The following is a 15,625-nucleotide window of genomic DNA, read 5'->3' as shown; positions in this document are numbered from 1 at the left end:
GATATCTTTTCCCTCTTTCTCTTGTACAGCTTATACGATAACCTAGAGATACATACTTGTAAATCTACTCCATATGTTATTAACCACAACCACAATTACTTCAAATACATCACTGCTGTCATTTTCCATTAAGCAAGGGTATACATGTAGTACCACAAACGGATTTATTCGCTATTCTTCAATGCTTCCATTTCTGCCTCGAGGTATGCAATCTTTTCTAATATCTCTTTTTTTATCCGCTGACGTTCATTCTTGACGGCATTCTATTATACAACATTATCCATCCATGAGACACAAAGATCAACCTTGATTACTTGACCAAATACTTGCATTGTACGTCTTATGGATTTCTTGTCGCTCGACCCTGCACCAATGCCGTATTGAAGAGACTTCATGTTGTCGTCGTAGCTCACTCTCCTCCACCTTCTGGTTATACGTGTCATCCAGCTGCTTCAATAGCTTGAGATAGTCTGGGTCCTTCTGTGCTTCCACCAAGTCGTCATCCAAAGACTCATGTGTCCTGTCAAATGTCTACCAGATCAGTTGCTTTGATTGGATAGTCGATTGCAAATGTAGGCATTACGTTGTCCTTGCTGTCCCATTGCTGGATCGATCGTGTGTGCTCATGGTGTTCTTTGTTTGGAAATAGAGTATAAAGGTATATAGACAAGTGTACAAGAGATAAAGACCCAAGTTCCTTTCCGCTCCCATTCAAATCATCTGCAATGCATCATCCATTCTCCACAAGGCAATCTATTAGACCTTAATCCTACTATGCTCCTCATACGCCTTCAAATGAGATGTGATTGACCCTGAAAATGAAGATAACATTGTTTCAACCAAAGTATCCATACGCGGTGAAGTGTAATGTCGATGATTTTGACGTCTTGCATTAGTCTTTGGCAGGTTGCAAACACAGCATGTGTATTAGACTTTGAACTTGATGTGCTGATTTGTAATCAACATTGACCACTTTAGCATCCTTGAAGATCCCAAGTAGTGAAACATGCAGCATGTGCATGTAAGACCGATGGTGCATGCCTTTTACCCAGCGTAAAAGATGCTGCAGCAATCATGACTACATTTTACGATTGCCTGTGTACAAAAGAGATATGCATATAACATCCCGTTGCTTTTATTATCTCGATGTTGAGTGCTATTACGGCGACGTATATATATACCACGCGTAACTATATCTCTATCTATGGAACGTTTCTATGGATGGGTATATTACTCCTCTTCATGCATGCATAGGGTGGGTCCCGATTTGACATGGGTTTCACACAAGGCCATTTCAGGTCATTGGCAAGGTGTTGCTCGAATAGCGCGATTTCATCATCGCCATCAACAACATCATCAAGGGTGTAGTTGTTCCGACACATTGTGTATATATAAAAAAAGGTTGGGGTCATTGGATCACTCATTTTTTCTTCTTCATTAATATACAACATCATCATGGATAGTCCAAGCAAGACGGATGCTAAACTCGACCAAGCTGTTGGTAACGCCAAAGAAACCGTTGGTGATGCCGTCAACAACGACAAGATGAAGAGTGAAGGCGCCGCTCAACGTGGCCAAGGTCAAATCAATGAAGCTTCAGCCGACATCTCTGGCTTTGTCAAAGGCGTCAAGGATAAAGCTGAAGGTGCATTGAAGGGTATCCAAAATGCTTTTGGTGGCAACAAGTAGAATCCTATCTCCTTTCCTTTCCCCCATCCCTTCCCCTCCCTTTTTGCAGTTCCCCTTTTTACACAATCAAATGTAAATACAATAGCTCTTAATACATCTCCATCATAAAAGGTTATTGTGTGAGTGTATGAGTAGGTTCATTAAAAGGTGTAAAACAATGAGAAACTTTTTCAATGCAAAGGAGTGCAAAAGCATGAAGAAATCGTTGAAAAGAAAACAAAGAATGTTGATTGATTGATTGATTGATTGTGCATTATGTTGTAAAGTGAAGAAAAAAGAGCAAAAGAGTGAAAAGAAAAAAAGGTATCCAATGAACGTATAAAAGAAAGAGAGAGAATGCCTTGCTATGTGCTTGTTTTTTTTATTCGCCGGGACGATTCATGCGTGAAGCTGAAAAGATTGCTGCCACGTCTGCTGCGGTTTGCATGGAAGAGGTATCATCGGGGGTTGGATGCAACAGAGCTGTAGGACTGTTTGGCATGGATAAGGCGTGATGGTGATGATGATGTTGTTGTTGTGGAGTTGAATGATGTGGATGATGTTGATGATGCGGTTGGGATGCGGGGTGAAGTGCATGCTCCTGAGTAGTAGTTGTAGTTGTGGTAGTCGAGTATTGATTGGGTATAGGAGATGGTTGCGGTGGATGATGATGATGATGGAATGGTGTTGTGGTAATCGAAAGAGGATGGTGATGATGAGGATGGTGGTGATGATGATCCGTAGCAGTGGTACTAGCAGTAGTAGGTAATAACAAGTTCGATGTTGTAGAAGACAAGGTCATCATTGGAGATGGTGAAGTGGATATCGTAGTCATTGCACTCGAAGAAACGCCAACTCCTTCTCCTCCTATTGCTGCTGCTGCTACTGATAATGCACTTGTTGTTGCTGCTGTAGTAGTCATTGCTGGTGTCCCTCCAACTGATGCCGTCGATGTAGCAGCGGCTGATGCAGCGGCTGCTGCTGCTGCTGCTGCTGCCGCAGCTGCTCGGTACTTTTGCCGAGTTCCACGACCCATTGGATGATCATGATGGGAAGCATAAATTTGCATCTCACGAGCATAGCGTGCCTTGTCAGCTTGAGCTTTGTTGTGCCAAGGTAATTGTTCGCTTGCTGTCATGCTATTCCATCGATCGGCACATAATTTGCTGATTTGGCCCACTGTTGAACCAGGATACGTTTGCATCGTCTCTGGACGAACTTCGGTGAGGAACCACATGTAGGCTGACAAGGGGTGTTTGGGTGCTGCAGGGTTCTTGTCACGCCTTTGGCGTTTACGGGTTTTTCCTTCCTTAGTTGTGCGACCAAACATTGTCGACATTGATCCTCGATTATTGCTGCTATTGGAGGAGCTATGAGATGATGTGGTGGATGTGGTTGCTACATCGTCTCCAAGGAGATGATCATCTGCTGATTGTTGCTGCTGTTGTTGTTGTTGTTGCTGAACAAGCATAGCCTTTCGTTTAAGCTTGGCATAATGACCAGCCTTGGCCAACTCAGCCTTGGATCGGCGTATGTACATGGAATTTGGATGCATTGCGCGTTGCGTCTCTTTGATGCTGTTGGCTTCATTGACATAGCGCTCCTTTTCAGTTGCACTAAGCTTTTTCCACCTTTCACCAATCTCCTTGCTGATCTCGGCCACTTTCATACTGGGATTCGACTCCTTGAGTTGTTTACGCATTTCCTTGTTGAATAATAGGAATGCATTGGGTGGTCTTGTCACTCGTACAGGCACCGAACTTCCTGATGCAGATGTTGTTGTAGATGTAGTTGCTGTTGTTCCATCCACTATCATAGAAGAGCAAGAATGATCGGGAATAGATACGACGCTGTTTGAGTGAAGCTTGATATCTTTGGATAAGCTAGGGCTTCCTGTGGGGCTGACGGTGCTACCACTACTCAGGGGGCTTAGTGTCGTGTTATCCTTATGTGGTTGCTGCTGATTGACATCAGGGTGATGTAGCTGAGGAGGTGCTTGTGGTGGTGGAGGAGCTTGTGGTGATGGAGGTGGTGGCATGACAGCAGCAGCTGCCGCTGCTTGTAGCATTGGAAACGTGGTATACGAAGATTGATAAGAAGCTGCTGCTGCGGCTGCTGCTGCAGTTGCTGGATCTTGCATGTGTTGATGAGCATGTTGGAATTCGTGTTGTAGCTGTTGTGGATTATGAAGAACGGTGCTGTCGAGTGTCTGTGCTTGCGATAAGTCCGCGTAGGACAGACCGAAAGGGAGGTTCTCATGGAAATTGTCTAAAGTAGTCGCATTACTAACGGAACCAACACCAGGAGAGCAGTGATCCCACTAAGAAGCACCAGTGTTTATAATAACTTACTCATTTACAGCTGTGTATATTCACGCATTTAAAGCACAAAAAGGACAAAAAGGTACAAGCTCATCCACCCCGAATCCCAGTTGAATTTTTTTTCTTGTCCAATTCTCAAACGGGATGACTATAACGTCACCTTCAATCATGGCCAATCAATTTTTATTCGAGGTGGTCATGGCGGGAGACGACGGATGCTTGATCGGCACAAGTTCATCCTCTTCATCATCCACATCTCCAATCTCAAATGATGTCGACAAAGGGGGTTCAGTCTTGATAACAAGTAAACTAGATGCCATGCTATTCTCTTCCTCCTTTTCTTCCTTCTTCCTCATTAGCGGTGTATCATCGCCGTCGCCGTTGCCATCGTTGTTGTTGTTGTCATGGTCCGACTTTGGAATTGCTTCTTCCTCCTCCTCCTTCTTGCTATTGGTAAAGAATCGCTGGTATCGTGCAATTGCAGCTGTCAACCTGTCATTCAATTCTAGTAGTTGTGCTACAATATAAAGCCTTGTGTTAGCTAATACCAAAAACAGCTTAAATGTTTAATTTTACCAAGTTGATCCGGGTCCGTCACTCGAGGAATGTGCGAGCTTATCTTTGCTTGTGATTTCTGACATTGACCAAACACTTGCTGGAAAAGAATAGGTCACGTTAGTAAACATCCCTTTTATATATATACCGCTCATCCATACACGTACCAAAATTACTTCTTCAGGTGACCTTGGTGTATCCACCATTTCATCTCGTTGACTCGCTTCAGCTGCAAGCATCTCTTCAAATAATTCAATTTGATGCGTTGTGGTAGTGATGGTGTCTGCATCGATAGCCTTCTTTTTTACAGGAGACGATTTTGCTGCTGCTGTAGGTCGTGCAGGTTTGGGTGGAGGTGTGGATTGTTTACTTGGATTGCTTTTGGCTGCTGCTGCATGGGCTGAACTAGATGTCGAAGGTGACGTTGACTTGCCTCGTGTCACAGCTGCCAATCGTTCCTGCAATGTGAGGCGAGCTGTTGTTGAAGCTGTTACACGTGCATCACCATTGATAGATCTTGTGCCATTAGCCTGAACGCTTTGCTTGTCGCTGTCATTTGCTGTTGGCATGGGTGATCGGGCATTGGTTGTGCATTTGGCCACAATATCACTTTGGATTCGAATCATTTCTCGATCATAAGGCTGCTTCAATTGATTAGTCTATTTGGTATGCAATGCATAATCCTCTTTCCATCATACTTACCGGCACAGTGAGATCCAAAAATGCAAGCGTATGATTAAGTCGAATCGAAGCCAACAATGCCATCAAGCCGGCAAGATCGATACCAACGTTTCTTGAAAGGTCCAGACGACGAAGCGTACGATTTTCGGGCAAACATTCAGCCAAAGCAACAGCAGCTAAAACGATTAACCATGAGCCTCTTCTTCATACGTAGCGAAAAGTAGCTCCAAAGTATATAGCTCACCTTCAGATCCTGATCCGGTTTCCGATAAGTCTAACTCATTCAATGATCGATTGGAATAAAGCGCTTGCTTGATAGCCATCACCTGGAAATAAAAAGTCATGTTGGCATCATCATTACATGTACATGGTTCATTTACTTACACCTTCCGATGTTGGTTGATTGAGCATATTCGATCCAATAGCCAATTTCATCAAACTCTGGTTGTATCTCTTTTAAACAAGATGTTATTAGTAAATTCTTCATCAATCCATCGTTTTATGATCCTTACCAATGCTTCGCCAATAAACGCACATCCCTTTGAATCCAACTTGCAATCTCTCATGGTGAGCGTGTTGAGGCTTATGTTTCTCCGTAAGGCTTGTGCAATGTATTGAACACCTTGTCGGATTTCATTGTTGTCAAGATTGAGTTGGTGCAAACCGATATTGGCGGAATCATCCGTATCATAATCACGTAGCATGACACCAAGCCATATGGCGCCTTGATGATTGATTTTGCAGTTGACCAGGGATAAGTGTCTTAGGCATGATGATTTACGTACACCCGATGCCAATGCTTCAAGCATAGGTGGCTTCAATGCACATCCATCGAGTAAAAGTGTCTTGATCGAAGGTGCAGCTGATGAGGATGTAGGAGAAATGATAGCCTGTGCCAAATACTGTATGGCTTTCTTGTCGGGTATAGTCATGGAAAGGTCGAGATGTTCAAGCTTGGATGCCTAAAATTACACACGATTTAGCCACCTTTATCCATTATCCATATTCCACAACGATCCTTACCCCTTTCACATAGATAGCGATATACTTGAAACCGGTCGTCTTGAGATTCTTGTTCTCAGCCAGGTTAAGGTGACACAGGGTATCGTTCAGCAGGAGTGCGTGTAACACAACTTTAAGCGCCTATACGTATAGCAGTGTGTCAAAAGAAAGTCCATCATGTCACTTAGTCACCACCATCACCGTCATTTCCACTTACATCATCTTCCAATCCACAATTGGCAAACGAAAGTTCACGTAAATCATGGACATATCCCAATACATCAGCCAATGGTTCCAACATCCTGCGACTCAATGCTTGTCCCGAAAAATCCACCCGAGTAAGCTGTGACAAATCTTGGGATGACTACGTCGATGGATATTAGTTATCGTATCTCTCCTTTTTTAACGGAGGTGTGATGATTACATACATGAATACTGGCAACAAATGTAGGCAATGGCATTTCTTCCTTGTTGGCACAAGCATGCTCGTATAAATCCAATACTTCTTTGGGTGTCTTCCTTTGAGATGCTGATGATGGTGTTGTAGATACAGCTGATGGGTGGCGTTCCTTATTCCCCGCTGGTGATAATAAAGCAGCTGTTGCATGATCGGGTAATTCAGGGGCATCGCTAGACGAGGCCGTGCTAGGTGCTTCTTCATCATCTGAGCCTATCGCGGTGGCATGGAAACCATTGTTGCTATCGCTACTGCTGCTACTGCTGCTGCTGTTGTTGCTACTTTGACGTTGGCGATAAGGATAATACTCCGTTGTCAGTTGACCCACCGAGAATCGCACCCGTTTCAGTTCCTCAGGCGCAAGCTCGTCAATATCCAAAATGCTGCTGCCATTGGTGGTTGACAGTTGCTCATTCGATCCTCCCGATGCAATGCTGCTGTTATCGCTTACGTTTGACTGGTTGTTGATGAATTTGCGAAAGAGGCCAAGAGGTCGAGATGTTCCTGTCTCAGTTTGTGGTCGTTGTTGTTGCTGTTGCTGTTGTGGCTGCTGCTCATTAAGCCCATCGGGTGACAAGTTCAAGGAAGCTGTTTGCAACTTGGAGTTGATATTCGAAAGCCATGAAGAAGGAGTACGAGATAACCGATTCTTTTGCTTGAGAATGCTCTTGGTAGGTTTGCAACTTGGGTCGTAAGCAAAAGGAGGGTGGTGATTGACCGAAGCAAATGAAGCCATTAGTGTATTAGTGAGAAGAGAGAGTTGCCAATGACAGTCTATAAGTGTAGTAGTATGTATAATAAGTAAGAGACGGGAAAGGGAGTAGTTGTGAAAGAAAGAGAGAATAAAGAAAAGGAAAACGACATTTACCCGAGGATGGCCTTTCCCTTGCTTTCTGTAACTGTGCGGGATATTGGTTTCGGATGCACAAAACTAGTCAAGCATGACCTACTACACTGCATCCTTCAACGTCTCCAATCTTTCCTTGATTGTCACTCTACGTATGCCAATAGCCTTTATCTTTTGTATGTGTCAGCCCAGCCAAGACTACAACGTGCATGTAATGTGTGTATCCTGCATACGTTGCTACAATCACCTGGCAACGGCATATCTTTCATCTCCATCTACCTCTACGCTTGGGGATACTAGTATTGCCACGTTTCAGTGGAAATCTTTTGGTTGCTCGCAATATGATAAGTCTTGTTGTGTAATGACAGGTCATGGATAAAAATGGCAATGGCCCATGCTCTCTCGGTTGGCGCTGCAAATTATCTTCCTATAAAGCTTAAACCACGCGGGATCCTCTCTTGGCACAAACATGCGTTGGTAATAGCTTGACCTGGGTACCATCGTGTTTTGTCAAGTAGTCTTATTACATTATCTGTTGATTGGCTCACATGCTTAAAGCAAGACCCATTTTGCTGTACGCATGATTCAATAATCAAATACATCGCTGATCATTGACATCAACCACATCGCCATATGCATCATTATTCCATAGCACGAGTTGCCACTCCCAAAAAAGCACCCGATCTGCCATCTTCTAGCCGATGTTTGTACCAGGATCTTTATACGCTGCTATACATTGCACGTGGCACACTAGAGTACTTCATTACGTCAAGGGTCCTTTTATTTCATTGCACACATCTTTCGGATGGCAATACATAGAGTATCCCTGCTTGCGTTGATTCAAGCAATTTCAACGTACCTATAATACCACTGCCTCGAGTGACCAGGTTGATTTTTTTATGGGGTAACGATCATCCTTTGTATCTACAATGAGTTCCATGCACACAATCAATGCTTGCACGCTCTTTTGGTGTGTCTACCCGCATTCGTGCATTTCAAAGATCCTCATAATTGCGGTGCTGGTTAGTGAAAAAGGAAGGATGGTCATTGTTGCATACTGCATCTATAAAGAAGAGTAGGTCTCATCGTCTCAAATACAATGTCAGCGTTTATGTAGTAGTTGGGAACTCTCAATGAGGATGAAAATTATTGCATACCTTTGCTTTGACATGCCTTTTTATGGTCTTTGAAGATAAAGGGGGTCGTTTTTCAACGACTTGATCTTGATTTGCCTTTTTTGACGCACTGACTTTTGCTAGTTGGCCGTAACTGAGAGCTGGGGACTTACAATCCAATGGCAGATTGGCGTGGTGGATATACCCTATCGATGATACCACTTGACGCCTTGATAGCCCTTCCTTTTAAGCTACACATCGGAAAACGTAGCTGCCTTAAGGAAATGCTAACATACAGTGTTCGCAAAACATACACGTTGACTATTTATTTGATGAAGCCTTGACCTTCTTTGAGACGAAGAGGAACCAATCTTTGAGGCATGCAATGTTGTCAACTCAAATGGCGATCAAGATCCGTCGCTTTAAGAATAACACATCACGGCTCGTTAAACATCCCCGGTGCGGTTAGGACAACAAAATAGCATGCTTCATTGTTTATGCCACGCGTTGTCATGAAAATGTCTCCGATAATAATAACAAAATCAGATAATGCACCGTCGTTGGTGGGCTGTTGCTGCAAGGCATGCTCAATGGGGGTGATCCAATAGCACTGTTACCTTTGCTTTTTTATCAGATCATGGTTCCTGGTTTGCTTTCTCTCTTTTTCATTCCACTTCATTTCCTTTCAACACCCACCCACCACATCTAAGGCTTTGATTTATTCCATTCGACAATAATGGCTGTTTCCTATCTTTCCGGTGGACGCACCTTGGTTGGTGTTGTACTTCCAACCTACGATACCCAAGACAATGAAGAATCCATTTCATCACCCCACGCTTCAATTTTCGAACCTGATGCTTCCTCAACTATCGATTGGCTTGGAGGTATTAGCGCATCTTTCTTTACTCAATATCCCGGTACCACCACAACAGCATCATCATCCAGCATCATCCGGTCACCAGGCATATCCCCAAGATCATCACCTTGTTTGTCATCAACAAGACAAGTCTCATCATCAACATTACCAGAACAAGAAACATCGCTATTCTTACGAAGACGTGGTTTGGATATGGATGGTCTTGTGGATATACTCAATGGATATTCATCCCCACTTGAACATTTGGTGGAGCTGAATTTGTCACGCAACTTGCTATACAATCTGCCACAGGTCTTGTTACAAATGCCACACCTTAAGGTGCTGGTTGCTTCGGGTAACCAATTAGGTTCTCTTCCTATGGTCCTTTATCATATGCGGCAGCTGCAAGAACTAGACCTATCAGAGAATGAGATACGTGATGTACCAGCACACTTTCCGCCATCATTACCAAATTTAACCCGCTTGTGCCTGGATGGGAACCGAATCGAGTCACTACCCAATACCATAGGCAGCGCATGGGCTATGAAAATGCGACATTTGAGACTGGGATCTGAATCTGGGAACAGCAATCAGCTGGTGGAATTACCTGATACCTTGATTCATATGGTAGCCCTGGAAGAATTAGAGGTTGCTCATAATCGATTGGATCGCTTTTTATATCTACCACCACGATTGCAGCACCTTGATGTATCCTACAACCAGCTCCAAGAGCTTCCAAATGATCTTATTATGCAACAGCAGCACCATCATCCACTAAAAACATTGAATTTAGCACAAAATCGGCTAACAGTATTACCTGAATCACTCAATGATTTGTATTCCTTGGAGCTACTCAATGTTTCGGATAATCAGATCAACGTCTTCCCAATGGGGTTGCTCGAAAAACCTAGTCTTCATGTCCTTTTCACAGGCAATCCCGTGGCCGTCAGTAGTAGTGATGACCCTACACCATCAGTGTCATCAACAACACCCATCAACGAGACCAATGCACACGTATCATCCTCATCACCACATTTATCAAAGACTCAAAGTGATGGCTTGGTAGAACAACAGCCATTGATCAATTCATTGCATGAGCTAGCTCTACGTCAAATGACAAGGTCAAATGCGGTTGATACGTTGCCTGAACATGTTTCATCTTTATTATCATCAGAAGAGCAAATTGGAAGGTGCGCGGGATGCCAGGGACCATTTATACAAGAATGGGTGAATCGCGTACAAGTAAAGCGATATCGAGGACATCCATTAGTAGCAAGGGAAACCCGTTATTGCTCAACACAATGTGCAAGGTTTCATGCTGATAGATTGAGAGAAGCGCACCATGCACTACAAGAAAGAAGAAGAGCATCTCGACCCACAAGAGATCAACCATTACAAATAGGATCATTGGAGTGGATCTATGCCGCAGCAGATGCCGCAGCAGAAGAGACCAATGATGATGATGGTTTCATCCTGGAGCAGCAATGGCGGTGAACGAATAAGAAAGTGGCAGCTCTTGGATAATTAATTCTCTAGGTTTCTTTCCTCTCCCCTTCACATTTGCACATCCACGCACATACGCACACACTCTCTCTTCTCTCTTTCTTGTACATTTACAAAAGGATTCCAATCATGGCAGCCAATATTCCCTTCCCACTACGAGAACCACAACAAAAAGAACAAACACCACAGCAATTCCAACCCAATCTCAACGTGAGACTCACATGTCCTGATTGTCGAGTGTCGCCCCCACACATCGTGGAAGAGTTTGCATCTGGCGACCTTGTTTGTGGCGACTGCGGTCTCGTATTGGGCGATCGGATCATTGACACAAGATCAGAATGGCGTACATTTGCCAATGACGAAGGCGATGTATGTTGAGAGTGGGGTTATGGTGGTGATGATGGATATGGGGGTTGTGTGTTGTTTGTCTATTGTTGAATGGGGGCTGATGGGTTATGATGATGATATATAGGATCCATCTCGTGTGGGTGCTGCTGCGAATCCATTACTAGATGGCAACCAGCTGGATACAGTTATTTCGAGGAGGGATGGCGGCACAGGTGCAGCCAAAGATCTCAACAAGGTGCATGGTCGTGCAACAGCTGTCAAGGGTGAACGCAATCTAGTCCAGGCTTACAAGGAGATCAGTGCCATGTGTGATTCCATTTCTTTATCCAAGATTGTCAGTGATACGGCCAAGCAACTTTATAAGCGTGTGGAGGATGAGAAGCTATTGCGTGGCAAATCAAGTGATGCTATCATTGCTGCCTGTATCTTCATTGCTTGTCGACAAGAAAAGGTGGGACGTACATTCAAGGAAATCTGTGCCTTGACACGAGTGCCCAAGAAGGACATTGGTCGATGCTACAAGTCTCTGCAAGCCAAGTTACAGACCAACACGACCATTATGAACTCTGAGGATCTCATGTCTCGTTTCTGCTCCAATTTACAACTACCCAATTATGTGCAAAAGGCTGGTGTGGATCTTGTGCGTCGTGCAAAGGAGCTCGGTACACTTGCTGGCAAGTCTCCCATCTCAGTTGCTGCGGCATGCATCTACTTGGTCTCGTATCTCTTCCGCACTCCAAAATCGACTCGTGATATTGCTCATGTCGCTGGTGTTTCCGAGGTTACCATCAAATCAGCCTACAAGTCGCTTTACGCTGAACGTGAAAACTTGATCGACATTGAAGCATTACGATCCAAACCCCATGGTGAAGGACTCTCATTCGATGATCTCGCATTTCCTTAATTCCTTTTTAAATCTTTCCATTACTTGAACATAGTATCATTCCCCCATCCATGCTCTCCTTTCTTTGCATACCTTATCATAACAAAGCAATAAAAATCCATCTGCAACCCTTTTTAATAAGCTATTCATGAACGTTGTATTCTTGTTGTTCCTTAATAAACAGTCATCAGTGCGAAACTTGCGTAAAAGAGAGCTATTGGATACATGACTAGGAAACGTTGATCCTCCATATACAACATGGCAATGAACATATCCGAACTTGTGTGTGTGCACCAAACAATGGCAAGCATCGTTAAGAAGAAACCTAACAAGCCGGTAAGTGGAAAAATGATGGTATATGCACTGAGGAGCACCATAGGCAATAAACAGTATCCAAGCACGCTAGCTGTACGAGATCCATCAATTCCCTTGTCGCTCATCAGATTGAAAAGTAACATGATCGTCAAGACACCCAACACGCCAACGCCATAAATATAGCCGAAATGCATCTTGCCCGACAGCATGAGTGATATACCAAGCACAAAGAGGTACAACAATGGTCCTGCCATATCCCCATCATTGACTAATCCCGGTGGTAGTTTTCGTTGTATCGGATTTAATACTACTAGACTCTTATCCTCAATCATTAAAATACGTTTACCAAATCTTACGTGACACTTGTTGCTCTTACCTTGGCAATGATATGATCAAAGTTAATACCCAATTCTTCGCATAAAGGTGGCTCATCAGCAAACCCACCTGTACCAAATGCACTCCAAAACGACGAGTCGATATTGGCAGACGATGAAGGAGGCGATGGTGGCGGTGGTGGTATATACGAGGACGGGGAACGCCGATAAGGTTCATTGTATGGTGATGTATAGAATTCGAGCCCATCTACTCCTCCCTTATTGATGGTGTCATACACATGATGGTGGTAACTGGATGATGCTTCCACTACGTCTGAGCCAGGATTGTTAAAGATAACCGCTTGAATAGGACGACTGGTCATCAAGAAATAAGAAAGGAAGCGAAAAAAGGAAAGAAGAAAAAAGAACAACGCGATACAAGTGGCACCACTATGGTTGGCACAAATAAAACTTGATTCATACGAAGCACATGCTTGTTGATTTTTGCGCAACGCTCACAATGAACCTTAATTTTGCAGCTGCTTGCTTTGTTGTTGTTACCTCCACTGGATGATGATGATGATTGCCTTTTGCGACGATATGTAAGTAAAACAACATCCAACCATGAAGGTGTATCGTGTATGTGTATATTACATCTGCATGTAGGAGACGGTCGAGCTGCATAAACCAATTTGTATATGTAAACCCAGCAGTAATCAATTCAATGATGGGTCACTCATCGTGAAACTCAATGAGTGATCACTTCACTTTTTCTCTTCTCCAGGTTATCCCATTCCTCCGTATTGTATCACAAAAGTCATGTACTTCTTGCATGACCGATAACCGGACCACCTTTATTATCCCATCTTCGAAGCAGTAGTATGCAATAATCCACAAGCTAGCAAAGTCCAAGCGGGTAATAAATACATAAACAATGCTTTATTTCATCTAGCTATCTTGCTATATTGCCACCCATCGTCGTCTTCGTCCACCGTCATCGTTCGTACTCGTACTCGTACTCGTCAGCAGTCGTCAATCTCCTCGTCACCCAATATCCAAAACACACAAAGAGGCTGACTAGGTACACGCAACGAGGTCTTGATAAGATATTATTGCACGGGGTAAAAGTAGTATCACTGCATTAGAAGGGTCAACATAGTTTAAGGGAGAATGTAAGGATGTGGAGAGGTTGGTTACCGTCGTCCAATCAAGGGAACAAGGACGTCATAACCGAGCATGTTGTTCAAACGCCGCTTAAAAGAAATAAAAAGAGCACGAGAATCCGCAGTCGTCCCTTTTCGTCTTGTCCTCGCAGGCTCACTGTCCCCTGTTGTGGATATGTTGGTACCCTACCTCAGTCTCCAGCCGTAGGCTTCCTTGGATGGGAATGGTGGCTGTTTGGTGTAAACTCTTTTGGTTGTAAGCGGTTCGCTGTTTGCAATCTCCTCTATGATACTTGTCGAAGGTGCCCCTTGTGAAGAGGAGGAGATGGATGTGTTTCAAGACAAGTTTATTATGGCGACGAAATGAGCACGTGCTGATATCAGCTATTGCCCTCGCCCGATCCAGAGTGCTAGTGTGCTAAAAAACCTGCTGTGCAACAGGAAAAAGGTGGTGGATAAAGATGTATGATGTGGGGGTTACTATGTTAAGGTATGTGGGGATCAACAAGTTTCAATCGTGGATGGGGTGTTTACAAAGGTTCTGTGGGGCTAGGCTATCCTAAATGGAGGATGTGGAGGAAAAGAGCTACATAGGAGGAGTGGAAGAAAGGAAAAGAGAGAAAACAAAAAGCAAAGAAGAGAAGGAAAATGGGTTCTACGAGGTAGCAGATGTTTGGGATCCATGATGATCTCCTGTTGATGTATCCTTTTCGAGCCATTGGATGAGGGATTGGCCGTGTGATTGTTGTGTGTTGTCGTGTTGTTGGATGGTATTGTGTTGTATGTTGTCCATTTGTTGTAATAGCGTACAAAGTAGTGGCCATTGTTTTATCCAGTATTGGCATCTCTCCGATGATTTGGGCTTTGATGTCGGGAGTTGATTGAGTAGCCATGATATGGGATCTTTGATGTTGGATGGCACTGCCAATTGTTGGTGCACTTGTAGGCATTGGGTAAGGTGTGCTCTGGTTGTTCTGTTGTTGGTGTTGCAGTATGGGCGAGATGGATGTGTGGCGACCTTCGCGCGGTCATCTCTGTCAGTACTTGGAGCTTTGGCTCAAGGAAACCAACAGCCACATGCTAGCTAGTTTAGTTTTATTATCGATAAAAGAGATTGTCTTATAATAACAGCTCTATTCTTCCTATGTGCATATATGGTGTGTTGCAAAAAGCGCCTATGGTGATTGTGTTGTTAGACGATTGGGTGTTTGATCGTGAGTGGTGGATGTTGATTGATCGGCAGAAAGCTTTTGAAATGGATTGTCACGACGATGGGTCCAGATAAGAGATGTAAGCGGAAGCAGGTAACAGCTTTTCAGGATCTCGACGTTTGATCTGAAACGGTAGTTGCTCTGTTGCCATGGAACTCGAGTCGTGTTCGAATCGCGCGTATTGTTGTTGTTGCTATGAATCCGAGAACGTTTGCGATTGGTCTTGGAAACGTACGTGGATACCCCGTTGCGTTGGTCACCCACACCCTCCTTGGCCTGATCGAGTGTGCATGAATAAACCAGGATCATTGATAGATAAGGTGGCGATCTCCATCATCCCCCAACAATGGACATCACCAAACGACTTGCTATGCTCACGTTCTATG

The 15,625-nt window shown here is 43.9% G+C and overlaps 8 protein-coding genes across 8 annotated transcripts; 3 read left to right on the top strand and 5 right to left on the bottom strand.

Moving 5' to 3' along the window:
- Positions 1–164: 164 nt before the first annotated feature.
- Positions 165–627, bottom strand: O0I10_010879 (uncharacterized protein; the record flags this gene model as incomplete). Its single annotated transcript, XM_058490853.1, has 3 exons — positions 165–263; positions 331–520; positions 584–627. 3 exons carry the CDS (start codon positions 625–627, stop codon positions 165–167), a joined length of 333 nt encoding a protein of 110 aa, XP_058338357.1.
- Positions 628–1,455: 828 nt separating this feature from the next.
- On the top strand, positions 1,456–1,689 carry O0I10_010878 (uncharacterized protein; the record flags this gene model as incomplete). The annotated part of the gene is made up of 1 exon (XM_058490852.1): positions 1,456–1,689. One exon carries the CDS (start codon positions 1,456–1,458, stop codon positions 1,687–1,689), a length of 234 nt encoding a protein of 77 aa, XP_058338356.1.
- Positions 1,690–2,050: 361 nt separating this feature from the next.
- Positions 2,051–3,808, bottom strand: O0I10_010877 (uncharacterized protein; the record flags this gene model as incomplete). Its single annotated transcript, XM_058490851.1, has 1 exon — positions 2,051–3,808. One exon carries the CDS (start codon positions 3,806–3,808, stop codon positions 2,051–2,053), a length of 1,758 nt encoding a protein of 585 aa, XP_058338355.1.
- A 357-nt stretch (positions 3,809–4,165) lies between these two features.
- On the bottom strand, positions 4,166–7,420 carry O0I10_010876 (uncharacterized protein; the record flags this gene model as incomplete). The annotated part of the gene is made up of 10 exons (XM_058490850.1): positions 4,166–4,506; positions 4,566–4,644; positions 4,712–5,185; positions 5,247–5,401; positions 5,470–5,551; positions 5,610–5,678; positions 5,738–6,187; positions 6,249–6,368; positions 6,445–6,591; positions 6,656–7,420. 10 exons carry the CDS (start codon positions 7,418–7,420, stop codon positions 4,166–4,168), a joined length of 2,682 nt encoding a protein of 893 aa, XP_058338354.1.
- Positions 7,421–9,382: 1,962 nt separating this feature from the next.
- Positions 9,383–10,996, top strand: O0I10_010875 (uncharacterized protein; the record flags this gene model as incomplete). The annotated part of the gene is made up of 1 exon (XM_058490849.1): positions 9,383–10,996. One exon carries the CDS (start codon positions 9,383–9,385, stop codon positions 10,994–10,996), a length of 1,614 nt encoding a protein of 537 aa, XP_058338353.1.
- Positions 10,997–11,134: 138 nt separating this feature from the next.
- Positions 11,135–12,257, top strand: O0I10_010874 (uncharacterized protein; the record flags this gene model as incomplete). The annotated part of the gene is made up of 2 exons (XM_058490848.1): positions 11,135–11,374; positions 11,478–12,257. 2 exons carry the CDS (start codon positions 11,135–11,137, stop codon positions 12,255–12,257), a joined length of 1,020 nt encoding a protein of 339 aa, XP_058338352.1.
- A 152-nt stretch (positions 12,258–12,409) lies between these two features.
- O0I10_010873 (uncharacterized protein) lies at positions 12,410–13,248 on the bottom strand (the record flags this gene model as incomplete). Its single annotated transcript, XM_058490847.1, has 2 exons — positions 12,410–12,868; positions 12,928–13,248. 2 exons carry the CDS (start codon positions 13,246–13,248, stop codon positions 12,410–12,412), a joined length of 780 nt encoding a protein of 259 aa, XP_058338351.1.
- A 1,955-nt stretch (positions 13,249–15,203) lies between these two features.
- Positions 15,204–15,548, bottom strand: O0I10_010872 (uncharacterized protein; the record flags this gene model as incomplete). The annotated part of the gene is made up of 1 exon (XM_058490846.1): positions 15,204–15,548. One exon carries the CDS (start codon positions 15,546–15,548, stop codon positions 15,204–15,206), a length of 345 nt encoding a protein of 114 aa, XP_058338350.1.
- Between the last annotated feature and the right edge of the window lie 77 nt (positions 15,549–15,625).

Source organism: Lichtheimia ornata, assembly GCF_029851405.1.
Source record: "Lichtheimia ornata isolate CBS 291.66 chromosome Unknown scaffold00078, whole genome shotgun sequence".
Taxonomy (NCBI): Eukaryota; Fungi; Mucoromycota; class Mucoromycetes; order Mucorales; family Lichtheimiaceae; genus Lichtheimia; species Lichtheimia ornata.
The sequence above is the reverse complement of the archived record's forward strand: the minus strand, read 5'-3'. Positions and strand labels throughout refer to the sequence as shown.